This window comes from Triticum urartu, chromosome 7A, assembly GCF_056163025.1.
Source record: "Triticum urartu cultivar PI428250 chromosome 7A, HENAU_Tu73, whole genome shotgun sequence".
Lineage (NCBI taxonomy): Eukaryota > Viridiplantae > Streptophyta > Magnoliopsida > Poales > Poaceae > Triticum > Triticum urartu.
Genome location: NC_141879.1, coordinates 745,691,115 through 745,717,503, shown reverse-complemented (window position 1 = coordinate 745,717,503; position 26,389 = coordinate 745,691,115). Strand labels below are relative to the sequence as shown.

General features: G+C 46.6%; 3 protein-coding genes across 3 annotated transcripts; 1 reads left to right on the top strand and 2 right to left on the bottom strand.

Annotated features, from left to right (window-relative positions):
- The first annotated feature begins 658 nt into the window (after positions 1 to 658).
- LOC147962685 (receptor-like protein EIX2) lies at positions 659 to 3,506 on the top strand. Its single transcript, XM_087534270.1, has 3 exons — positions 659 to 677; positions 798 to 973; positions 2,776 to 3,506. Exons 1-3 carry the CDS (start codon positions 659 to 661, stop codon positions 3,376 to 3,378), a joined length of 798 nt encoding a protein of 265 aa, XP_087390396.1. The 3' UTR covers positions 3,379 to 3,506.
- A 6,024-nt stretch (positions 3,507 to 9,530) lies between these two features.
- On the bottom strand, positions 9,531 to 10,373 carry LOC147962684 (uncharacterized). Its single transcript, XM_087534269.1, has one exon. The coding sequence runs from the start codon at positions 10,371 to 10,373 to the stop codon at positions 9,531 to 9,533; it is 843 nt and encodes a 280-aa protein (XP_087390395.1).
- Positions 10,374 to 16,888: 6,515 nt separating this feature from the next.
- LOC147962683 (uncharacterized) lies at positions 16,889 to 17,674 on the bottom strand. Its single transcript, XM_087534385.1, has 2 exons — positions 17,091 to 17,674; positions 16,889 to 16,917 (listed from the first exon to the last, which is right to left on the bottom strand). The coding sequence occupies exons 1-2, from the start codon at positions 17,557 to 17,559 to the stop codon at positions 16,889 to 16,891; spliced, it is 498 nt and encodes a 165-aa protein (XP_087390511.1). The 5' UTR covers positions 17,560 to 17,674.
- Positions 17,675 to 26,389: the final 8,715 nt, after the last annotated feature.

Sequence of the window (26,389 nt, the reverse complement as noted above, 5' to 3'; positions counted from 1 at the left end):
TACTGTTCACGTGGCGAAAAATGAAATATTCCCGAATTCACTGCATATGCGGTGAAAAAAATCATTTTGAAAAAAGTTTGAAGAATTCCGTTTTCGCCACGTGAACAGTAATTTCGGGATTTCGTTATCCCCCGCATGAACAGTACATTTGAAATTTTTTTGTCCACTAGTACTGTTCACATGTGTGAAAACTGGGAATTTTCGAAAATTTGTGCTGATACTTTTTATATTTTTTTCAAACTTTTCCTGAGTTACTGTTCACGAGACGAAAAATTATTTTTCCTTCTAAAAATGGTACTTTTTATTTTTTTTTGAATTTACTATTCATGCAGGATTTTTCCCCTAGAAATTGAATTTCTCAGTTTTTTGGGGGGGAAAGTTTCAGAAAATGAATTTGTGAACAGTGTCGCTGATGTGGCACGCTGACTGGGCGGTCAACAGGTTCAAAACCGGTCAACAGGGTCAAAACCGGTCTCAGGGTTGAATCTTAGATGGTTTTGAGAGTTGGGGGTTGTAGATTAGACGCTTTTGAAGTTGAGGGTTGTATATTAGACTAGGGCAAAAGTTGGGGGTTGAAATATGCACTTCTCTCTTCAGAAAAGGCTCAATGCTACTGGCTTCTTCAGGTATAATGTACCGAGTGAGCCTTAATGACGGTATGGGCCTTCATGGGAGAGGTATGAGCAATGTACGGAGTGATGCCCGATACTAGGAACCTACTTTTGTTCGTCGTTGATCACAAGCTCTTGAATATCTACAATCTGATTACGCCTAGTTTTGAGATATTGCCTACCTAGGTCAGTTTACGCCTGATGTTGTGAAAGGGGCCGGGCTGGGAAGGAGACACTGGAACAAGGATGTGCTGCAAGCTCAAGCACATAGTCCTGATGATCAGAACAGCATAGTGCTGATGCGAATGCTGGAACCAGGAGATGGTGGTGATGTCGTGCTGCAACTCCAGAGTCGATCACAGGTTCATCAGTCATAGGGTCATCTAGAACTGACCTGGAGTTCACCTTGTGTGGCTTCATGTGACGATGATTGGTACGCTTCCTGGGTAAGGTACGTAGCGAGAATCATCAACGATGTTTAGTTTCTGCACAATCAGCAGGTTTTTTTTTGCGACAGAAAGAGAGTTTTATTCCATAATCAGAGGGTTACAATCGAGAGGCACCAACTCCTCAATACAAGGTGGGCTCCTTCCCAGCCATACGGCAGTAGTGGACTCCGTACGACTATACAATGCCAACCGATGTGCTACCCTATTTTGATCACGCTTTATTTTTGATGGAACAAACTCTCGATCCTGAAGATGACGCTTGATCTCTAGTACCAAGTGCCCATAAACAGACCTGGACAAACCGTCCCCGGGGTCATTGCAGCTAGTGCCGTAGATGAGTCTGACTGAACCACAATTGGCAAGGATGAATGCTGCAGGGCCAAGGCCATACCCTGCATTATTGCATGTAGTTCCGCTTCCAGCGCGTCGTTACAGTTGAAGATGCATCTATATGCCGCGAAGATCACACCACCCTCATGATTCCGAAGTATCATACCTGCTGCCGCCGACCCGTCCTCTTGCATGAAGGCACCATCCACCGAAAGCGCTGCCCAGCCCGTGGGCGGCCGCGGCCAGTGAAGGGGTATTGGCGGTGCGGATGCTTCGGCGTTTGCAACTCGGACCGCAGGCATCTTCCCTTTGAGAATTTCATCCGTGGAGAAAGGCCCACACAGGGTCAAAGAATTCATATAACTTTGAAGGTAATCCGACGTTGCCGTTACGGACGGAACATCCTTTCTGTGTGTAAGGTCCGATCGTAGCGACCAAATCCTCCATAACAACATGATCGTGCAATCCCGCATGTGATCATCGCAATTTGCCAGGACGTTTAAAAGCCATTCCTTCCCAGTATCATGAAGGAGCTCCTGGCTCGGTAGACGCCACACAGTTCTCATCTGAGCCCATATCCCCTGCGCATGTTCACATGACACTAGAGCATGAAAGCTAGTCTCCTTTTCTCAGCCACACACCCGACAGCTATCTCTCGTAGATATGTGACGATACTTCTTGCATTCATTTGTAGCTAAAGCTCCAGAGACCACCTTCCAGGCCATAATTCTCATTTTCAGAGGCACTTTAGAGCTCCAAATCCGCTGCCAAATCGGCCTCCGACCCGAAGCATTACTGCTTGACGAGCTGAGCCTCATGGAGTGTTGGACTTCCATTGCAAGATGATAAGCACTACGCACAGAGAACTGTCCAGACCTCTCCGGGGCCCAAGCGATGAAATCCTGCCCGTTCCTTGGAGATGTGCGTATCTTCACAATCTCCCTGACATCCATGTCCCAAAAATGCTCCCTGAGCCGTTCCACATCCCATGCTCCATGTTCATTCAGAAAATCAGCTACCCGATTGAACCGACAATTCCTTTTAGGAGTAATCGGTCTGAAATTGTGACCACGAGGGATCCAAGCATCTCTCCAGGTTTTTATCATTTCGCCGTTGCACACGCGCCATATAATGCCCTTTTTCACCAAATCAAGACCATGAACAATACCCTTCCAGACCGCCGAACTGTTAGACGAGAAAACAATGTCAAGCAGGTTTCCCCTAGGGTAGTATTTGGCCTTCAATAATCTCGCACAAAGGCTATCTGGGCTATCTAAGAGGCGCCAAGCCTGCTTGGCAAGCAGAGCTTGATTAAACGCCCTCATGTCTCGGAATCCCATGCCCCCCATTGCTTTGGGTAACATCATTCTCTCCCAACTTGGAAGGGACGGGAGTGCACCTTCAAGGGAAGGCATGCATTTGTGACTGGTATTGATCTCTCTGGTAATTCTCTATCTGGTGAGATCCCTTCAGAGCTCACAAGTCTCAGAGGCATGCGGTTACTAAATATTTCAAGAAATAATCTGTCTGGTAGTATCCCCAAGGATATTGGCAATCTAAAGCTATTAGAGTCCCTTGACCTCTCCTGGAACAAACTATCAGGTCATATTCCGCCTAGTGTTTCAAACCTGATGTCCCTCAGCAACCTCAATCTCTCCAATAACCTTCTGTCTGGAGAGATACCTACAGGCAGTCAGCTTCAAACACTCGATGACCCATCAATCTATGGCAATAATCTTGGACTCTGTGGTCCCCCCTTAAGACCATGCACAAATAATTCGAGTAGTACAACACCAATGGATGGAGCAGAGGAACATCACCATGAACTCGAAACACTGTGGCTGTACTACTCGGTGATTGCTGGAATTGTCTTTGGTTTCTGGGTATGGTTTGGAGCATTATTTTTCTGCAAGATCTGGCGGGTTGCTTTCTTCAGTTCTGTCGATGCCATGCAGCAGAATATTGTGCACAAGATGAAGCGTATCTGACTGTATTTATGATGCTTCGCACTAGATGCACAATTTGGCAGAAGAGGCTGCTTTATCTGCAGTCCGCATTGTATAATGTATTTTTCATGACCCTGCAGCTGCGGTTGCAGCTGTTTGTTTTGTTTCACCAATAAGCTACAAATTTATGTGCCTTTTGTGGGCAGAATTGGCTTGTAGTTGTTGTATGATGTGACCAGTGTTCTACAGGATTGCATTAGGTTTTATTATCTGAATTTTTGTGCTTTCCTACAATATTAGTTCGACCGGATATTTAGCAAGAGGTATAACCTCGATAAATTCTTTGGAGTGACATCCACTCAATCTCCATAGTATTTTTTGTGTTTTTTACGTGGTGCAACCAAAGAACAACAATTATAGTATATTGTGTTTCCGCTTGCTGTAGGATTTGAGATGTCAACGATTATAGTATGTTTTGGAGCATTATAGTATATTGTATTTCTGCTTTTTCATGTTCCAGTGTTTGTTGAATCATGCGACCAAAAAGGCCCTTACGCATGATTTACTGCTGTATGAGAAAAGTCAAGATTGATGTTTCAAACTCTAATGAGAAAATGTACATCGATAAGCAAATACCTCTGGGGAGGATTAATATTGCATTTAAGTAGAGACTAGAGTATTAAATCAACTCAATTAACAAGTTTTTTGTGTGGACGTGTATAATAAAAACCAACCACAGATTTTTGTCTCCTCTCTAAAAGAAATTAACCTTGACAGGGATTAGCATTTGAAGTATTTTTTCCCCATCTGCATCAATTACGATGAAAGACTGAAATGATCTGCCAGGAGTACCTGGCACGGGAGGTGTAAGAGCTTGTCGACCTAACGCCGTGTGGATCCAGAGTGGTTTGTTTGTTCTGCCTTGCATTTACCGTCGGTTTTTGAGCGCTGTGAGTGCTGCACTTCAGATTCTACAGCTTTGTATACACATTGCTATGTATGCAGGGTTGGATTTTGTGTTTGTCGAGACGCTCTCAACTGAACTGAAACCATTGCAGAGCTGCTGCTGCCGACCAAGAAAAAGAAACCCTGCCGCCATCATCACAAAATCTGAATATCCTGCCTTTTATTGTGTTATCAGATTGAAATATTCAATCTTATGTGGATGGTCTGTTTTGATAACATAATAAGTTTACCAAACGGACTACGTATCTACATAGCATAGTTTTCAACCTGCGGGCAAAAGGTGTCCTGTTTCTGCTGTATAGTGAAGCCCTTCCTTCTGCTATCTTCCAATGCATAGTTGCAATCATGATTGTTCAAAGCCTTCTACTTCTTATTTTTCTTCATCAGGCATAGAGGCGGCGGTGGAATCCGGAAAGAGCAAACAAACAATGTACATGCATGACGAAGATGGATGCTTGACAGCTCGATGACTGGTGGACGCAATGGAAATATTGACCCACGATGGATAGTACTCTCTCCGTCCGAAAATACTTGTCGAAGAAATGGATAAAAATGAATGTATCTAGAACTAAGATATGTCTAGATACATCCATTCCTCCGACAAGTATTTCCGGACGGAGAGAGTATATGCAGAGGAAGATAAACCGCTTGCGTTTGCCCGCGGTTCAGGTTAGACTTAATGGACATAGATTAAAGGTTTCGTTGAACAACTTTGGTCATGATTCAAAACCGTCTAAGATTCAACCCTGAGACCGGTTTTGACCTTGTTGACCGGTTTTGAACCCATTGACCAGCCAGTCAGCGTGTCACATGAGCGACACCGTTCATAACACTGTTCATGAATTCATTTTCTGCCAAAAAATCAGAAAATTTCATTTTCTGGAAAATTCTCACGCGAACAGTACTGTTCACGTGGCGAAAAATGAAATATTCCCGAATTCACTGCATATGCGGTGAAAAAAATCATTTTGAAAAAAGTTTGAAGAATTCCGTTTTCGCCACGTGAACAGTAATTTCGGGATTTCGTTATCCCCCGCATGAACAGTACATTTGAAATTTTTTTGTCCACTAGTACTGTTCACATGTGTGAAAACTGGGAATTTTCGAAAATTTGTGCTGATACTTTTTATATTTTTTTCAAACTTTTCCTGAGTTACTGTTCACGAGACGAAAAATTATTTTTCCTTCTAAAAATGGTACTTTTTATTTTTTTTTGAATTTACTATTCATGCAGGATTTTTCCCCTAGAAATTGAATTTCTCAGTTTTTTGGGGGGGAAAGTTTCAGAAAATGAATTTGTGAACAGTGTCGCTGATGTGGCACGCTGACTGGGCGGTCAACAGGTTCAAAACCGGTCAACAGGGTCAAAACCGGTCTCAGGGTTGAATCTTAGATGGTTTTGAGAGTTGGGGGTTGTAGATTAGACGCTTTTGAAGTTGAGGGTTGTATATTAGACTAGGGCAAAAGTTGGGGGTTGAAATATGCACTTCTCTCTTCAGAAAAGGCTCAATGCTACTGGCTTCTTCAGGTATAATGTACCGAGTGAGCCTTAATGACGGTATGGGCCTTCATGGGAGAGGTATGAGCAATGTACGGAGTGATGCCCGATACTAGGAACCTACTTTTGTTCGTCGTTGATCACAAGCTCTTGAATATCTACAATCTGATTACGCCTAGTTTTGAGATATTGCCTACCTAGGTCAGTTTACGCCTGATGTTGTGAAAGGGGCCGGGCTGGGAAGGAGACACTGGAACAAGGATGTGCTGCAAGCTCAAGCACATAGTCCTGATGATCAGAACAGCATAGTGCTGATGCGAATGCTGGAACCAGGAGATGGTGGTGATGTCGTGCTGCAACTCCAGAGTCGATCACAGGTTCATCAGTCATAGGGTCATCTAGAACTGACCTGGAGTTCACCTTGTGTGGCTTCATGTGACGATGATTGGTACGCTTCCTGGGTAAGGTACGTAGCGAGAATCATCAACGATGTTTAGTTTCTGCACAATCAGCAGGTTTTTTTTTTGCGACAGAAAGAGAGTTTTATTCCATAATCAGAGGGTTACAATCGAGAGGCACCAACTCCTCAATACAAGGTGGGCTCCTTCCCAGCCATACGGCAGTAGTGGACTCCGTACGACTATACAATGCCAACCGATGTGCTACCCTATTTTGATCACGCTTTATTTTTGATGGAACAAACTCTCGATCCTGAAGATGACGCTTGATCTCTAGTACCAAGTGCCCATAAACAGACCTGGACAAACCGTCCCCGGGGTCATTGCAGCTAGTGCCGTAGATGAGTCTGACTGAACCACAATTGGCAAGGATGAATGCTGCAGGGCCAAGGCCATACCCTGCATTATTGCATGTAGTTCCGCTTCCAGCGCGTCGTTACAGTTGAAGATGCATCTATATGCCGCGAAGATCACACCACCCTCATGATTCCGAAGTATCATACCTGCTGCCGCCGACCCGTCCTCTTGCATGAAGGCACCATCCACCGAAAGCGCTGCCCAGCCCGTGGGCGGCCGCGGCCAGTGAAGGGGTATTGGCGGTGCGGATGCTTCGGCGTTTGCAACTCGGACCGCAGGCATCTTCCCTTTGAGAATTTCATCCGTGGAGAAAGGCCCACACAGGGTCAAAGAATTCATATAACTTTGAAGGTAATCCGACGTTGCCGTTACGGACGGAACATCCTTTCTGTGTGTAAGGTCCGATCGTAGCGACCAAATCCTCCATAACAACATGATCGTGCAATCCCGCATGTGATCATCGCAATTTGCCAGGACGTTTAAAAGCCATTCCTTCCCAGTATCATGAAGGAGCTCCTGGCTCGGTAGACGCCACACAGTTCTCATCTGAGCCCATATCCCCTGCGCATGTTCACATGACACTAGAGCATGAAAGCTAGTCTCCTTTTCTCAGCCACACACCCGACAGCTATCTCTCGTAGATATGTGACGATACTTCTTGCATTCATTTGTAGCTAAAGCTCCAGAGACCACCTTCCAGGCCATAATTCTCATTTTCAGAGGCACTTTAGAGCTCCAAATCCGCTGCCAAATCGGCCTCCGACCCGAAGCATTACTGCTTGACGAGCTGAGCCTCATGGAGTGTTGGACTTCCATTGCAAGATGATAAGCACTACGCACAGAGAACTGTCCAGACCTCTCCGGGGCCCAAGCGATGAAATCCTGCCCGTTCCTTGGAGATGTGCGTATCTTCACAATCTCCCTGACATCCATGTCCCAAAAATGCTCCCTGAGCCGTTCCACATCCCATGCTCCATGTTCATTCAGAAAATCAGCTACCCGATTGAACCGACAATTCCTTTTAGGAGTAATCGGTCTGAAATTGTGACCACGAGGGATCCAAGCATCTCTCCAGGTTTTTATCATTTCGCCGTTGCACACGCGCCATATAATGCCCTTTTTCACCAAATCAAGACCATGAACAATACCCTTCCAGACCGCCGAACTGTTAGACGAGAAAACAATGTCAAGCAGGTTTCCCCTAGGGTAGTATTTGGCCTTCAATAATCTCGCACAAAGGCTATCTGGGCTATCTAAGAGGCGCCAAGCCTGCTTGGCAAGCAGAGCTTGATTAAACGCCCTCATGTCTCGGAATCCCATGCCCCCCATTGCTTTGGGTAACATCATTCTCTCCCAACTTAACCAGGCCATCTTCCTTTTGCCATTTTCCACCCCCACCAATATTGCCGCATCATCTTGGTTAGATCATCACACACTGAAGCCGGCAGTTTGAACACACTCATTACATAGGTAGGAATCGCCTGAGCCACAGCCTTGATAAGAATCTCTTTATTTCCAACTGAAACATATTGTTCACTCCAATCAACAAGAATTTTCCTCAATCTATCTTGCAGTGTCTCAAATTGCCCCTTGTGAACTCTTCCTTCAGGGACCGGGAGTCCAAGGTATTTTGGTTCAAACACCTGCTGCGTTACCTCCAATGTACTCTTGATCTCATCCACGACTGACCCACCGCAGTTGTCAGAAAACAGGATGGAACACTTCTCGGGATTTATAAGTTGACCCGTCGCCGAGGAATAAGTGTTCAACAAACCTTTAACAACATCCGCCTGCTGGCCTGAAGCTTCAAAAAATAGCAAGGTATCATCCGCAAAGAGGAGATGAGAGATCTCTGGTGCACCCCGACAAATGCTCACCCCGTTCAAACTGCCTTCATTCACTGATTTAGATAGGAGAGAAGATAACGCGTCAGCGACAAAGGGAAACAAAAACGGAGACAATGGGTCACCTTGACAAAGGCCTCGTGATGGTGAAAAAACCTCCAGAAGTTTCCCATTCAGTTTAACCGAGTAACGGACAGATTTAACACAAGACATTATCCAAGCTATCCACTGTTCCGAGAAGCCCCATCTACTCAGCGCCTTCTCCAGAAAATCCCAGTCGACCCGATCGTACGCCTTTGAGAGATCGAGCTTGTATGCACAGGCCGCCCGACTGGTATTTTTCAATGATTGTATGTGGTGGATGCACTCAAAGGCAATAATAGAATTATCCGAGATGAGCCGGCCCGGAATAAAATCACTTTGATTTTCAGAGATCAACTCCGACAGACAAGGCCGGAGACGGTTAACCAAACATTTATACACCAACTTGTAAATAACATTGCAGAGGCTGATCGGCCTGAAATCCTTAAGCTCCTTGGGATGAGGAACTTTCGGGATGAGGACGATCGCCGTATCATTAACCCCCTCTGGCATGGAGCCAGAGACAAAGAACTCCAACACGGCAGCAGTGATTTCAGATTTTAGAGTTGCCCAATTCCGTTGATAAAACCTTGTCGGGAAGCCATCCGTGCCCGGAGCTTTAAGCGGGCCAATTTGAAACAGTGCATTCGACACTTCCTCCTCGGTAAATGATGCACATAACATGGCGTTCATCTGGTCAGTTACCTTAGGGACAATAGCCTAGAGAACGACATCGGGGTTGAGAGTCGGGTCCTTGGTGTACACTTCCTTGAAGTAGGAAGTAGCCATGCGTTCCATGTCCGATGGAGAGGAGCACCATGAGCCATCAGACCGCCGAAGTCTCTGTATGTAGTTCCTCCGCGCCCGCCATACAGCTCGCCTATGCAAATATGCCATGTTTCGTTCTCCCTCCTTCAGCCACGTAATGCGCGATCTCTGTAACCACATCATCTCTTCCCTATATAATAGCTCATCGAGTTGGGCCATCTTCTAGCGAATCAACGAGCGATCCGCATCTCTTAGCTGTAGATCAGCCAGCTCGGATCTCAACTTCTCCAATTCTGTGACAACGTGGCCAAAATTCTTCTTACTCCACGCCCTAAGGTCATTCATCATTTCATGTAGGGCGTCCCGCACCGCCGCCAGATTGCCGGCCGGTTTGCTTTTCCTCCATCCATTCGCCACCACCTCTGCCAGCGCCGGGTGGCGTTCCCACATAATCTCATATCGAGGGGAAGCAGAAGTCCTCCTCGAATCCTCAAGAACCAGTCGAACCAAGATCGGACAGTGGTCAGAACATGACGAAGCAAGGTGAACAACTTGCGCGGCCGGGAAGAGCTCCCTCCACCCCTCATCCGCACAGGCACGATCCAGGCGAAATCGCACGTTCCTCTCTCCAAACTGCCCATTATCATATGTAAATGGATACCCCGAAAAACCGAGGTCCCATAATTCGCATGCCAACAAACAGTCCCGGAATAACCCCATTTGATTTTCAGAGCGCTGGGCTCTAGACATATGCTCATGCTGCCACATTGCCTCATTAAAGTCTCCACATACTAACCACGGCTCCGACGAAACCGCACGAAGCTGGGATAGAGAACTCCACATGAGATGACGGTTTTCAACTCGGGGCTCACCATAGACAAACGTCGTTCTCCAACTTTTATCATTTGCCACATCTACAATCCGCACGTCAATGTACCGTGCACAAGAATCCAGCACCGTAACCTGCAACTTCTCATCCCAAAAGAGTGCCAGGCCTCCACTAAGGCCGTCACTCGACACACCAACAAAACCCTTCATCTGCAATCTCCACCTCAATTTCTCCATCTTTGAAGAGGCCTGTCTTGTCTCCGACAGAAACACAAGCCCCGGGGAATTGGCTTTAGAGAGGGCCAACACCTCACGAACTGTCCGGCGGTGCCCCCCCCCCCGGCAGTTCCAAGCTAGGATATTCATTGCATCTGGCGGTCCTCCTCGAAGGAGGCCGCCGATCTATCACCTGACATACCTCTTGACTCCATACGAGCCCTCTTACTGCTAGCACTACTGGTAGGCGAGGCCTGTGCACCATCCTCACCATTCCCCTGGGTAAGTGCTAGCACACCTCTCGGCCCTACCAACGCATTGGCATCCGGTCCAACATCCTCCATGGAGAGCCTTTTGCGAGCTGCTGGATCTCCTTGCTTGGATATGCGTCCATCCTTGGCAGGGCTTGTAGCCGTATCTAGCATGTCCGGGTCGACCACTGTCTTTCCCGGCGACTTCTGCTGATGAGATTGAGACGGCTGTTGCTTCTGACTCCTTCCCCGGCCATAACCATCATTGGACGGCTGTTTATTTAGTCCATCAGCATAGAGCCAAGACCCATACTTCTTGTCCTTCTCCTCATGCACCCCTGATCCGCACTCTTTGCAATCATGACCGATGAGCCCACATACACTGCAGAAGTGTGCCAGTTTCTCGTAACGCACCAAGTAGACTTGGCGTTCTTTCCCCCTGACAATACTGACAAACTTGGTGAGAGGCCGGCGAACATCATGCCGAACCCTAACCCTAATGTAGTCACCACGGGTGCTCCCGTTCAGTCTCATCTCCAGGATCTCGCCAGAGTTTTTCAGCAAATTTTCCACAATGTTCTTCCTGCAGAAACCCTCCAGGATCTTGTGAATTTTAGCCAGATTGGCATAAACATCATGGGAACCTCCTCTGCCTTTGTGAAACCATCATATGGAACCATCAACACGAGTAGATTCCTGAATAGCCAGGGCCCTTGATCCAGCATACGTTCCCAGTCTCCCAAGCAAGATGCTTGTACAACGAAGAGTTTCGGCCCAACCGGGCGAAACCTTACCGGCTGCGCGGGGTTCCAAGCCGCCCGCATATCCTTGTAGAAGGCCGCTTGGCTGAAGGTTTTCTCTGTATGAACCCTAGCCAGCGCGAGCCATCTCACGCTCTCATTGATCTCCGGATCAGCCTCATCTATCACCAGATCATCGAAGTCTTCATCTTCCAGGTTGAGTTGTTCCATGAAATCTCCAAGGTCCGGCGTTCCGTGAGAGCCGCCGCCGCCAGCGCTGGTGCCTGACAGGGCGTCTGCGGGAGGCTCCATCGCTACCGAGGGGCAGGGAGGAGCGAGGTTTGGCCGATCGAGAGAACCGCTCACAGGGAGGGAGATCGATCGGGGTAAGGTACTCAGGGGCGGCGGCGTCGCCCGAGAGGAGAGAAACCCTAGCCTTGCGCGAGGGGAAACTAACTGACAATCAGCAGGTTGATTAAGGCCACGTAAGGCTGCGATCTTGTAGTGCGCTGCACTGCTGCCCATCGATGGACCAGCAACTGTTTCACTTCAGAATAGGGGTCCCGCTTATCCTACTTATTTGATTTTATCTGTCAATCTCCTACCTAACCTTTAATTTTAGAACACTTTATTTTACAATAGATATGACAAATTTATGAGAGTCACATCATCCAACCATAATTAATATATATAGTAGAGAACCCTAGGCACCATCACTGAGTTTCAGGTGCTACTTTTCCTTGCTTTCCCGCTGGGCCAGGCCTAAGCCTGTATATTCAAGTCACGTTCGGCCATTTCGGAAGCAGTACACACAGCAGCTTGTATACTAGGGGCTCAACTTGCATATACGTAAGCCTAAATGTGATTGCTGTCTACTGTGTGTACCACCGGAACAATAGAGGGATGGTTAACGGCAGTCACGGTGAGCCTAAGCCTGTATATTCAAGTCAAATATAGGAGAGCAAATATAAAGGAACAACAATAATTTTGATAGTTGTTCAATCTAGTTCATTCTCTACTAGGAGCTAACGCCCGCTTTGCCACGCCGTTCTTCATTTGTGGGATCTTTTTTCCTTTAGCAGATTACTGCAGTCGGTTGTTTTGTTTTCGTTTTATCTGTATTGGCTGGGGTTTCAATTATGTTTTGGTTTTTTTGGGGGGGTTTATATGGGGTACTGCTAGAGAAGGTATTTGTTCTGAGAGCAGAGTGGAGTTGTTTGGTACGTGGTGTGGTGTCCTTACAAATTTCAGCGTTGGTGTCAGCTGGGGGTCGTTGTGTGAACGCCTTGGGAGATCCTATTCCAAGCTGAAGTCATGGAATTTCAACCATAACGTTCACATGGGCCTGCCCACGAAGCTCCCACTCACCTCAGTCAGCTCCCTTCTACACTCGCTCGCTTAACAATTTCCACTCGCTCGACTCTGATCTTATAAAAAGCCAGCTAGTTCCTTTCAAAAAAGTTTGTTATATCAAAAGATGTTCATGGATTTATAAGAATCTTCAATTTTTATAAATGTTGCTAATTAGAAAGCATGAATTTTTAAAATGTTTGGGAATTCTAAAAATAATCATGGATTTAGAAATATTTGCAAATTCAATAGAAATTAAACTTTAAAATATTCATGATTTTTAAATTTTTTCATGAATTTAAAAAACATTAGTATTTTTCAATCATCACAAATTTTAATAAATATTCTTTAATTAAGGTAAAAATGTTAAAATAGAAAATAGAGGAAAATTGTAACAAAAATTAATAAAAAGAAAGATAAATGTCAACCAACGACACACATCCTTACAGGTGGCCCTAGTGACTCCACAACCTTAGTATCTTAATATTCTATATGCCAACACCATGCCCCCCCCCCCTCCAATTACAAATAATCACCAAATTTGTCCATAATAATTGTGCGTTGGATGTGTTGTTTTATGTTGGATCCCTAATTCGTCAAGTGTGGATCTCTCTTTGCTTTGAGGTCACGGTTGTGTGTTGGATGTTGTCTGGATGGCTGATGCATGGCGTCATGTTGCAGCATGACTTGCCATGGGCACCGGCCACGTCAAATAGGTCCCTCTCACCGATATGTGGACGAAGCTCTAGAACCTACATAATTAAATATAGGTATATGCATCGATGAATATAGTAGACTAAATATTGAGGTGCCGTGGTAATTTGTATGGTAGTTCAATCTAGTTCATTGTATATGTCAACGCCCTCACAGTTGGGGAACATAGTAATTTCAAAAAAAATCCTACGCACACGCAAGATCATGGTGATGCATAGCAACGAGAGGGGAGAGTGTTGTCCACGTACCCTCGTAGACCGAAAGCAGAACTGTTAGCACAACGCGCGCGGTTGATGTAGTCGTACGTCTTCACGATCCGACCGATCAAGTACCGAACACACGGCACCTCCGAGTTCAGCACATGTTCAGCCCGATGACGTCCCTCGAACTCCGATCCAGCCGAGTGTTGAGGGAGAGTTTCGTCAGCACGACGGTGTGGTGACGATGTTGATGTTCTACCGATGCAGGGCTTCGCCTAAGCACCGCTATAGTATTATCGAGGTGGACTATGGTGGAGGGGGGCACCGCACACGGCTAAAAGATCAACTTTATCAATTGTTGTGTCTATGGGGTGCCCGCTGCCCCCGTATATAAAGGAGCAAGGGGGGTGGCGGCCGGCCTAGGAGGAGGGCGCACCAAGGGGGGAGTCCTACTCCCACCGGGAGTAGGACTCCTCCTTTCCTTGTTGGAGTAGGAGAGAAGGAAAGAGGGGGAGAGGAAGAAGGAAAAGGGGGCTTTCCTTGTTGGAGTAAGAGAGAAGGAAAGAGGGGGAGAGGAAGAAGGAAAAGGGGGCTGCACCCCTTGTCCAATTCGGACTAGAGGGGGGCGCGCGCCTCTTCCTTTTGGCCTCTCTCCTCTATTCCCGTATAGCCCAATAAGGCCCATATACTCTCCGGCGAATTCCCATAACTCTTCGGTACTCCGATAAATACCCGAATCACTCGGAACCTTTCCGATGTCCGAATATAGTCGTCCAATATATCGATCTTTACGTCTCGACCATTTCGAGACTCCTCGTCATGTCTCCGATCTCATCCGGGATTCCGAACTCCTTCGGTATATCAAAACATATAAACTCATAATATAACTGTCATCGAAACGTTAAGCGTGCAGACCCTATGGGTTCGAGAACTATGTAGACATGACCGAGACACATCTCCTGTAAATAACCAATAGCGGAACCTGAATGCTCATATTGGCTCCCACATACTCTACGAAGATCTTTATCAGTCAGACCGCATAAGAACATATGTTGTTCCCTTTGTCATCGGTATGTTACTTGCCCGAGATTCGATCGTCGGTATCTCAATACCTAGTTCAATCTCGTTACCGGCAAGTCTCTTTACTCGTTCCGTAATACATCATCCCGCAAATAACTCATTAGTTGCAATGCTTGCAAGGCTTAAGTGATGTGCATTACCGAGAGGGCCCAGAGATACCTCTCCGACAATCGGAGTGACAAATCTTAATCTCGAAATACGCCAACCCAACAAGTACCTTCGGAGACACCTGTAGAGCACCTTTATAATCACTCAGTTACGTTGTGACGTTTGGTAGCACACAAAGTGTTCCTCCGGTAAACGGGAGTTGCATAATCTCATAGTCATAGGAACATGTATAAGTCATGAAGAAAGCAATAGCAACATACTAAACGATCGTGTGCTAAGCTAACGGAATGGGTCATGTCAATCACATCATTCTCCTAGTGATGTGATCCCGTTAATCAAATAACAACTCTTTGTCCATGGTTAGGAAACATAACCATCTTTGATTAACGAGCTAGTCAAATAGAGACATACTAGTGACACTCTGTTTGTCTATGTATTCACACATGTATTATGTTTCCGGTTAATACAATTCTAGCATGAATAATAAACATTTATCATGAAAGAAGGAAAAAAATAATAACTTTATTATTGCCTCTAGGGCATATTTCTTTCAATCTCCCAGTTGCACTAGAGTCAATAATCTAGATCACATCATCATGTGGTTAACATTGATAGTTCACATCATCATGTGATTAACGCCCATAGTTCACATCGCCATGTGACCAACACCCAAAGGGTTTACTAGATTCAGTAATCTAGTTCACATCGCTATGTGATTAACACCCAAAGAGTACTAAGGTGTGATCATGTTTTGCTTGTGAGAGAATCTTAGTCAACGGGTCTTTCACATTCAGATCCGTTATGTATTTTGCAATTTTCTATGTCTACAATGCTCTGCACGGAGCTACTCTAGCTAATTGCTCCCACTTTCAATATGTATCTAGATCGAGACTTAGAGTCATCCAGATCGGTGTCAAAGCTTGCATCGACGTAACTCTTTACGACGAACCTTTTGACACCTCCATAATCGAGAAACATATCCTTATTCCACTAAGGATAATTTTGACCGCTGTCTAGTGATCTACTCCTAGATCACTATTGTACTCCCTTGCCAAAATCAGTGTAGGGTATGCAATAGATCTGGTACACAGCATGACATACTTTATAGAACCTATGGCTGAGGCATAGGGAATGACTTTCACTCTTTTTCTATCTTCTGCCATCGTCGGGCTTTGAGTCTTACTCAATTTCACACCTTGTTACACAGGCAAGAACTCTTTCTTTCACTGTTCCATTTTGAACTACTTCAAAATCTCGTCAAGGTTTGTACTCATTGAAAAAACTTATCAAGCGTCTTGATCTATCTCTATAGATCTTGATGTTCAATATGTAAGCAGCTTCACCGAGGTCTTTCTTGGAAAAACTCCTTTCAAATACTCCTTTATGCTTTGCGGAATAATTCTACATTATTTCCGATCAACAATATGTCATTCACACATACTTATCAGAAATGTTGTAGTGCTCCCACTCACTTTCTTGTAAATACAGGCTTCACCGTAATTCTTTGACGGTGCTTTCTTTCAGCAGATCCGTTTTGTTGGTGAGCATGAGGACAAGAGACATGGTGTGATATGCCAAGCTTTTGAAAGAAAGAATTTAATTTTTCATACTCACCACCCCAGTCACTTTGCATAGCAATGATTTTAGAGTTCAGTTTGCGTTCAACAAGATTTTGGAAATTGAGAAAAACTTGGAATACATCAGATCGTTTTTTCAATAGGTAAATCCAAGTAAATTTACTATAGCCATCAATAAAACTTACATAATAGGAAAATCTACCAACTGAAGTAGGAGCTGGCCCCCATACATCTAAAATGATAAGTTGTAAAGGGGCAGTAGACACACTAGTATAAATTAGGTAAGGTAACTGATGACTTTTTGCTTGTTGACACGGATCACAAACTGACTCAACACTAGGCTCATAAGAGAGTTTATTTTTGCTAAGAACATATCTAACTATGACTGAAGATGGATGACCCAAACGACTATGCCATCTTGATGTAGATATCTTGGTGACAATATTTGCTTGTTTATTGGACCATGAAGATGATGATGATGATATGAGTGGGTAGAGGCCTCCCGCGCACCGTCCTCTAAGAATGACTCTCCTTGTTCTCAAGTCCTTAACCAAGAAAAAATAAGGAGAAAATTCAATAAGAACATTGTTATCAAGAGTGAATCGATGAACGGAAACAAGATTTTTAGATGTTTGAGGGACATGCAAGACATTGGTCAAGTGTAAATTTTTCACAGGGTTTTCAACAAATGAACTGCCAATGTGTGTGATATCCATACCAGAACCGCTTGCCGTGCGAATTTGGTCGCCTCCATTGTACTTCTCCCGCATCGTCAACTTGTCAAGTTCACCTGTGATGTGGTTTGTTGTTGCACTATCGGCATACCAGTTGGTGTCCACGCCATAGGAGACTGCATGCGCCTCCTTTTCTTCTTGTTCGTTTTCTTCATAACGCCACCAGCAAACTCGTGCACCTCCTGGATGGTGTCTGTAGCATATCTGACACTCTGGATAGTCATGTTGTTGCTCATGAACCTGCTGTTGCTGTTGCTGTCGAGGGCGGCCTCTGAATCCGCCGCCTCCATTGGAGCAAGAGGACTGACGATCACCGCGGTCACCACTATCACCACGGCCACACGCCCTTCCTCCGCGCCCGCGAGATCTGCCGCGGGACTGGCCACGGCCTCTGTAGACCGCATTGGCGGATGAGTGGAACCCGCCTGAAGATGAGTCGCCTAGCATCTCCATCCTTTGATCAAGGGCAGAGATCTGAGCAAATAGATCGTCGGCTGTGATGGTGTTTTTCACAGCGCCGATCGCCGCCACCACGGAGTCGTAGTCACGGTCCAGTCCGGCCAAGATATAGTCCACCATCTCCGGATCAGATACGGGACAACCGACAGCAGGTAGTTCACCCCCAAGACTTTTCATCTTCGCCATATACGCCGAGCTTGACATGGTGCCCTTCTTGGTATTGGTGATGGCAGTTCTTAGATTAGTAATCCGAGACTGAGATTGTGAGGCGAAGAGATTTTTCACCGTCGTCCAGAGCTCAAAGGTGGAATCTTTCCCAACGACTTGTGCAAGAATTTCTGGAGACATGGAATTGAGAAGGTATGATAGAACCTGCTGGTCTTTGGCGATCCAGGGTCCGTATAGGTGGTTCGGCTCTAGGGCCGTGGTCTTGTCTGCCTTCGTGATCTCCACCATCCTGGGCGGAGCGGCGTCGGTGTTGTCCAGGAGCCCCGTCACCTGCGCGCCTCGCAGGGCTGGGAGGACCTGCGTCTTCCAGAGGATAAAATTACCTCTTGCGAGCTTCTCAGACGGCGGCGATCCGAGGTTGAGGGAGACGCCGGCGGAGGAAGCCATGGAGACGATGATATGTGGTTTCTAGGGTTTTGGTTTGTGGCTAGATGTATAAAAAGAGGTGGCTCTGATTACCATGAAAGATATCAAGCGTTCCTACTCCATTGAGGGAGCCGCGTGGTGTTTATATTGATATGTGGCCGCAGCCCTTGGCTTGGCGTACAAGGTTATACAAGAGGAGTTTGAGTAGAATACAAGAGAAGGAAGGAGGTTGAGATTACAACACGTATATTCTAACACGCATATATTGTGATATACAATTATACATGATGAATGGTGAATTAGCAGCAGATGCCACATCAGAAAAAACAGAGAAGAGGGGGGGGGTGCAACTGCAATGTCGTCTGGCGACTCCGTGATCCCGTCATGTGACCGTCACTATGAGGAACAAGGATTGAGGTGGCAGAAGATCATGTCCAACCAATCCTCCTCTCTCATTTCCCTCAACTCAGCTCACATGAATGGCATGACAGATGGAGTTTGCAGCAGCAGAGCGGTCCTATTGGCCGGTACATAGGCTCAATCGAGAGCAGCTTTCATCCTGCGAGCAATGGACGGGTGAAGGACTCGTGGATGAAGGTCCATTTGGAGCTCGACCACATGGAGACCCCGCCATTCTCTGCATCGGCAAAGCTCGGCGGCCTTGGCGGCCTTGGCGATTTCAGCACTACGGATTTCAACCCGTTCAGAAACGAGCCAGTGTTCTTCGCGCTGGTATCCAGGCTGCTCGTGTCCATATTCAAACGCATACTGGAAATAGGCCTCGGCAAAAAACTTTGGGAGAAGAAGAAACTGGGAGCATTTCGCTGCCAATACCTTGGGAGCTTCCCTTGCTGTACAAGGACATCTCAGTACTGCAATCCATGTCGTCTCCTCTTTGAGAACTCAGGCCGTAGTAGCTCTGCAAGCTGCTCATTGCGAGCGACGACTGCTGCTGTCTAGACTTGTCAGAATCTAATGAATTCACAATGTCTACACGTCGTTTGCACTTTACAAAATTCATGGCATATCAGCATCAGATACATACATAAATGTACGTGCTCATGTACTAGTGTCTTTGAATGTTGGAAACAATCATCAGTCAAGCCACCGACAGAGAAGATGTACACTCTTTTGCAGAAGATGTATACTCAGCCGCCTTTCACACATATCGTGTATATATGGATCATTACGTACAAAAAGGGTTTAGATTGCCGCGGCGACTCCCGCCGCGTCAGCCTACGTATCAGAGCAAGACGCCGTCGTTCCCGAGCACGAACCCTTGGTTGTCGCCAATGAACCTTCAACATCCATTGTGTTATTTGGCTGGCATAGTTTCAGACAGACGATAAATAGACTAAAACTGCAGAATTCAGTTGAGCCAAGTGCTTACTTTACGGAGTAGAGGTTCCCGGGGATGTTATCAGCGGACCCTCAATTGAGCGTTCCTCCGCCATCAAGGATGGAGAGGGAGGCGAAGCCCTGATGGTAGCAATACAGCGCTCCAAGCGCCCAATCTGCTTCCGAATACAGCCGAAGGCCTCCTTGCTCCAGGATCGCAAAGAGCCATCAACATGCTTCAGGTTAGACCATGTTGACTGAAGTGAAGGACAGCCATCCCTCCCCTCAAGTCCTCAACCCACACCCGCTCAAGAGTTTCTCTGTAATCATCAGCCAGTAGCCACATCTCCTCATAACGGAACCCTTGCTGGACCGGAGATCGTCGTGCCTGTTGGGTCCTGCCTCCCAACAGAACCAGCATGGGGTAGTGATCCAAAGAAGTGGCAATGAGATTCTCCACCCCGCACCCATCGAACATACCAGTAAAAGCTCCATTGGCCGCAGCCCTATCCAAGCGACATTTAACATGACAATCCGGGTCTTGTTTGTTGCACCACGTAAACTTCGGACCGGAGTAGCCCACATCAGTCAAGCTACAGTCCATCAGGCAATCCCTAAAAGCAGTTATCTGAGCCTCTGACCGGTCTTGAGGACCACAATGTTCATCCTAAGCCAAGACCTCATTGAAGTCCCCACAACATAGCCACATTGGTTGAAGACGTCTGAGAAGCTCCCAAAACTGAGGTCTATCTTCTCTCCTGGGCTCCCCATAAACAAAGGAGGCACGCCAGACCACCCCCTCGTTGATCTTCACATGAGTATCAATACATGTTCAACTTGAGCATGAGTTTCCTACCTAGCTTCAAGTTGAGCATGCAGTGGATGCAGCAGGAAATTAGATGCAGATTAATTGCATAGTACAAGAAACAACAAGTTGTGCCTCTGTTTTGGTTGATCTGTAACTCTGTTTGATTGGAACATGTACTAATTAATGTGCTGGTTCTAGATTTAAATTAGCAAGATTAGTTGCAAGCCCGAGGTCGAAGCAGAGAGGTCCACGCGCACGCCCTCCTAGTCAACCGCCTCGCCGCCGAACTTGTCAGAGTTCTCTGCAATTTTCTCCAATCACTGAACTTGTGAAGATTTACCACACAATGCTTGTTCTTCTTGTGTTTGTCCTCGGTGCCGGGAGGAACGGCACGAGTAAATATAGTAGAGTAAATATCAAGGAACTACAATAATTTTGATGGTTGTTCAATCTAGCACATTCTATATGTCAATGCCCTCTCTCAAGTAAAGAGAAAGACCATGAAGGGCTTGGGGGGGGGGGCTGGCCCCCACCCCAATCCAAATGATTTGTGTTCTAAAGTAATAGCAAACATGGTTCGTCCCACGCTTATGCGTGAAAAACATTCTTAGGTGCAATTAAAATGAAGAAGCAAGAAGTTTCGAGGATACTGAAGGCGGGTTTTTGTTGGACATCGAAATTGATATCACAAGTTTTCAGGTGTTCAGACAGGTCACTTGCGTGAACGAACCGTTCCTCGAGAAGGGTCAACCGAGCGAATAAATTAATTTCCCTCTGACGTTCGCTACGCGCGGATTCTAGAGCAATGCAAGCTAGCCCAGAAAAAGGGCTATGCCCAATCAGTTGCTTTTTTGAAAAACAAAGCGTCAGCAAAAATCAAATATTTTGTGCAGAAAAGACAGAAAAACCATAAATTTAACAGGAGAGAGAAACATAAATGTTTCCATACCCATAAAATTTCCATCTCAAAAACAATCGTGAAAAGGGGGGAAATACATAAACATCGATATTGGGATAAAAATGACAGAAAAGTAAGGTTGCCATGATCATGATTAAAATCTACCTATATATAACAGAAAAATTGACCGTGTTCAAGATTTCGTATAAATGGATAAGTATAAAAACTGAGATAAATTTCCGTGACATGATGAAAATTAATCCACCTATAGGTAAATGTAAAATTTCCATACTGCATTAAAACAATTTTCCATGGTATGCTCAATAAATTTTCCATGCTATATAAAATAAATTTGCCATGTAACAATACAGACACAAACATATGGATGATAAATGTCCATGATATTGTATGAGTAAACATGCACAACTAAAATTTGATGGAAAATGTTCTATACAGTAAGGAAAAATCATGACAAGTTGTTAGAAACTTGTTGGGGGGAAAAGTTGAACTTATCATGTGACAAATTAGAGAAAGAAAACAGAATTCACTAAAAAAATTATACACAACCATACCAAATTGTGAGCATGTATGTTTTGTTCACTTTTTTTTTGTTTCGTTAGTTTTATATAGATGGCAGGGCAGAGTACGTGGAGGTGGAGGCCTTCGCCAGCTCCAACTTGCGAGTTTTGTTGTTCATGGCTCCTGAGATCTGCCAGTGTATGGAAGATGGTCAGGAACCACTTGTTAGCAATGGTCAGGAACCGCCCGTGTATGGAAGCAGCCGATCAAATTGGCAGGGGAGGTGTAAGGGTTGTCGGCATAACAGCGCGTGAAGTCAGAGTCCGTTGTTTCAGAGTAGAACAGGCAAGAAAGCTCCATAGTCTTGTGAACCATGGTTGATCTTAGGAACTGCTGCGGTGCAGATCCTCTGTAACCTTGCATACATATTGCTGTCACTCTGAACTGAAATGAACTGAAGCCATTGCAGAGCCGCTATTGTACGAAGAAAATAGAAATGCCAACAGTTTTTCGATGCTACCATCGCAAAACTGTAGCAAAATTAGAACTTCCTACATTTTCACCTGTAGCAGGATGAAAAAGAAAAACAATCAAGAGAACTCGTGCTGCCTCGGTACTGAATATTTCAGACATAATAAGCTCAGTTCAACAAATGGTCTGTGCGTCTGCAGAGCAGAGTATTCAACGAACGGGTGAAGGACTCGTGGTTTGTGGTCCACTTGGAGCTCGACCACATGGAGACCCCGCCGCCATTGCTGTACGAGCACATTTCAGTACTGCAATCCATGTCATGTCCTCTCTGAGAACTCAGGCCTTAGTAGCTCTGCAAGCGACGACTGCAACCTGGAGAAAGCACCTGGATATTGCCACATGTTGACAGGAGATATATATATCCTGACCACAACCTGTTTTCATGTTTTGCAGCAGGGAAGTACGTACTGGCAGCCTTGATGTATGCAGTTCTTTTGCACCTCACAAAATCCATCGCATATCAGGATCAGATACATACATAAATGTATGTGCTCACGTCGTACTGTACTGTATGCCTTTGAATGCTGGAAACAATCATCGGTCAAACAACAGTAATAGACAGATAAGATTTACACTCTCTTGCGGAAGACAGAACGTCGGGACAATCAGCAGCCTTTCACGTGTGTGTCTATATATGGATCATTCTTACATACAAAAAGGGTTTCAGATAGCCGTGGTTTTTTCCGCCGCTTCAGCCAACATATCGGAGCAAGACACCGTCATTTCCGAGCACAAAACCTTGGTTGTCTCCAATGAACCTGCAACATCCATCACAACCATTGTAAAATGTTGGCAGAGTTTCAGACGTGAAACAGACTCAGACCCTGAACAAGTAAGATAATGATATCTCCTGCGGAATTCAGGCGATCCGAGTGCTTACTTTACGGAGTATAGGTTGCCGGGGATGTTATCTGCGGCCCTGTCGTGCACCCAGGTCTTGCCGCCCTTGGTTGTTTTCAGCAGGACACCGCTACCACCGGCAGCCCATGCCTCATCCTTTAAAACAGAACCACAGATCAGCTAGTTGTTGTTCAAGGTTACTTAGTAGTATCATGTAAACATAGTACAGTTCGTTTCAGTTAGTGTTACCTTTGAGCGGTAGCCCACGTCCAGAATCCCAAACCCCCGGCTTTGCACCAACGCTTCCTCGAAGTCCTCAACTATCTGGAAATGGATCCTAGTTAGAATATGTTAATGAGCGCTTAAAGGAACTGCATTATGCTGTGTTTGCCCATTTTGCTAACTAAACTGATCGAATCGAATAAGAACTAGCACTCACCCCTGTTCCTTTACTGAGGAAGAGCCCACCGCCGCGCACGAGGAGCCAGAGACCACCATCTGCTCTCCATCCCATGTTCTATATCCGCCGTGCCACAGCCCTGTTGTGCGGTTGCCAATATAGCTGCAATTGCAGGTGTACATAGACACTTCAGAACAAAACCCCGGCCAGATATTTCACCCGAATCGATACTGCTAAGTAGTAGCATAATATCATCGAACCTGCCCAGGCTCCCATGTCAAGAAGAAGTTGCCGCGGCTGGAGACAGCGACGTAGCTGCCGTCAGGTGAGCGGTTCACCGTGTTGAAACTTGAAAGTGCCGGTGTAGTAACTCGCACCGCTAATGCCGCTTGAAACTGTTCTGCACCACAGACAAAAACGACAGAGCAAACAATGTCATGCCTTGATCGCCCAAGTGGATTTTCCGGCACGAGTTTCATCCGGACGGCACTCTCGCCCGGTACAAGGCGCGGTGGGTGCTTCGCGGCTTCACGCAACAGGCCGGCGTCGACTAAGGCGAGACCTTCAGTCCGGTGGTCAAACCAGCCACCGTCCGGACTGTCCTGAGCCTCGCCGCCGGCAAGTCGTGGCCCATACATCAGCTGGACATCAAGAACGCCTTCCTCCACGGCCATCTTGCGTAGACGGTCTACAGCCACAAGCCTTCCGGCTTCGTCGACGCCACCTCGCCCTCGCATGTGTGCCGGCTAAACCGTTCTTTCTACGGTCTCAAGCAGGCGCCTCGGGCGTGGTTCACCAGGTTCACGACGTACCTGCGGAGCCTTGGCTTCGTCGCGTCGCGGGCGGACTCATCGCTCTTCGTCCTTCGACGTGGTGCTCACCTCGCCTACCTGCTCCTCTACGTCGATGACATCATCCTCACCGCCAGCTCGGGCGCGGTGCTCGACTCCGTCATCCAGGCTCTTCACCGCGAGTTCTCCATGACCGACCTCGGCGCGCTCCACCACTTCCTCAGCATCAACGTCACCACCACTGCGCGTGGCTTGTTCCTTTCCCAGGAACAGTACGCCCTGGAGATCCTCGACCGTGCCGGCATGCTCAACTGCAAGCCCATCTCCACTCCGGTCGACACGCTGGCCAAGCTCTCCACCGACACTGGCCCGCTCTTCCACGACCTGTCGCTCTACCGCAGCCTGGCCGGGGCGCTGCAGTACATCACGTTGACGCGGCCCGATCTCTCTTATGCCGTTCAACAGTGTTGTATGTTCATGCATGCCCCCCGCGACTGCCACTTCCAGCTCATGAAGCGCATCCTTCGGTATCTGCGTGGCACGACTCACCTTGGCCTTCAGATCCATCGCGACGCCGACACCGAGCTCGTGGCTTACTCCGACGCCGACTGGGCCGGCTGCCCCGACACGTGCAAGTCCACCTCGGGCGATTGTGTCTTCCTCGGCTCCAACCTCCTCACGTGGTCATCTAAACGGCAGAGCACCGTTTCTCGTTCGAGCGCCGAGGCCGAGTACCGGGCGGTCGCCAACGCCGTCGCCGAGTCGGTGTGGCTACGCCAACTACTTGGCGAGCTCCACCAACCGCCATCCCGTGCCACGGTCGTCTACTGCGACAACATAAGTGCTGTGTACATGTCGAGCAACCCGGTGCAACACCAACGCACGAAGCACATCGAGATCGACCTTCACTTCGTGCGCGAGCGTGTGGCACTGGGTGAGATCCGTGTTCTCCACGTACCGACGAGCTCGCAGTTCGCCGACATCTTCACCAAGGGGCTGCCAACGGGCGTCTTCCTCGACTTTCGGTCCAGTCTCAACGTCGACGAACCCCACGTTTCGACTGCGGGAGGGTGTTGGAACGTGCCCACGTCCCTCTCGTCAGGTGGCTAGCCATGCAGCCCGCGTCGTGCGCGTCTCCAACAGCCCACGTACTTCATGTTTATCCTCTCCTGCATGGTAGCGATAGCCGGCTAAGGCCGTTGTACTCTCCCACGTTCCTCTGCTTCCTCTCCTGTAAACTGTATAAATATACCCGATGGATGAATAGAAGCAGTGTGTGAGTGTTACATATCTCAACTATTAGCTTACTCGTTGCTCATTACAAAATGTGCCATAGAACAAAAAAGACAATCAGAAAACCATGATACAACTCACGAATCATGATTCTATCGCTAGCATGCATATGCCACCCATACCGTAGTTCAGTATGTCACATGTATGTCTATTTGCACCCCACCTCTCGCCCCTTGTAACCTGTAGGTACCGTATGTTTCCTGTGCTAGTGATAAGTTTATAAAGGTTACAAAAAGTATTTTATTGGATTTGTATTTAAAGGTAGTTTACAATGAAACTATATTTGTTACATAGTTAAATTTATAATTAAATATTGACTCAAAATACAAAGGAGACCTAGATGGAGTAATTAACTACTACCTCCATTTGAAATTAGTTGTCGCTCAAACGAATCTATCTAGACGTATTTTAGTTTAGATACATCCGTTTAAGCAACAACTAATTTCGGATGGAGGAAGTATTTGCATAACCAGACAATATCTTACCACATGCCAGCCTCGACGCTTGTTCGTGGTTTTCTCTTCGACGGCGTGTGTGCGTTCTTGTGTAGGTTGCCAGGTCGCCCTGTGTGCCTTGTTTTTGCGGGCATGTTGACGGTTTTCGCCCGGTTTTCCGTTAATTAACTGGACACCTCTCTTCGACCTTTTTTAATGAATTGGGCTCTAAGGACCGCATTTCCAAAAATAAAATATCTTACCACATGGGCGAACATTAATGTGGTCCAGACTTTTCAACTCTAGGCATGGACTGTCTATCTGATTCCTAAAGAGACGTGCGGCTGGTTTGGGTGGTGTACACTTGCACTTGTGTTA

Excerpts from the sequence above, each read along its gene's own strand:
- LOC147962685 (XM_087534270.1), top strand. Across the intron at positions 974-2,775 it reads AACTCCAGAGTCGATCACAG|GGACGGGAGTGCACCTTCAA; the intron begins GTTCATCAGTCA and ends CCAACTTGGAAG.
- LOC147962684 (XM_087534269.1), bottom strand. The coding sequence starts at position 10,373 with ATGGAGAAATTGAGGTGGAGATTGCAGATGAAGGGTTTTGTTGGTGTG.
- LOC147962683 (XM_087534385.1), bottom strand. The coding sequence starts at position 17,559 with ATGGAGATGCTAGGCGACTCATCTTCAGGCGGGTTCCACTCATCCGCC. Across the intron at positions 16,918-17,090 it reads TCGCACGGCAAGCGGTTCTG|GACTTGAGAACAAGGAGAGT; the intron begins GTATGGATATCA and ends TTCTTGGTTAAG.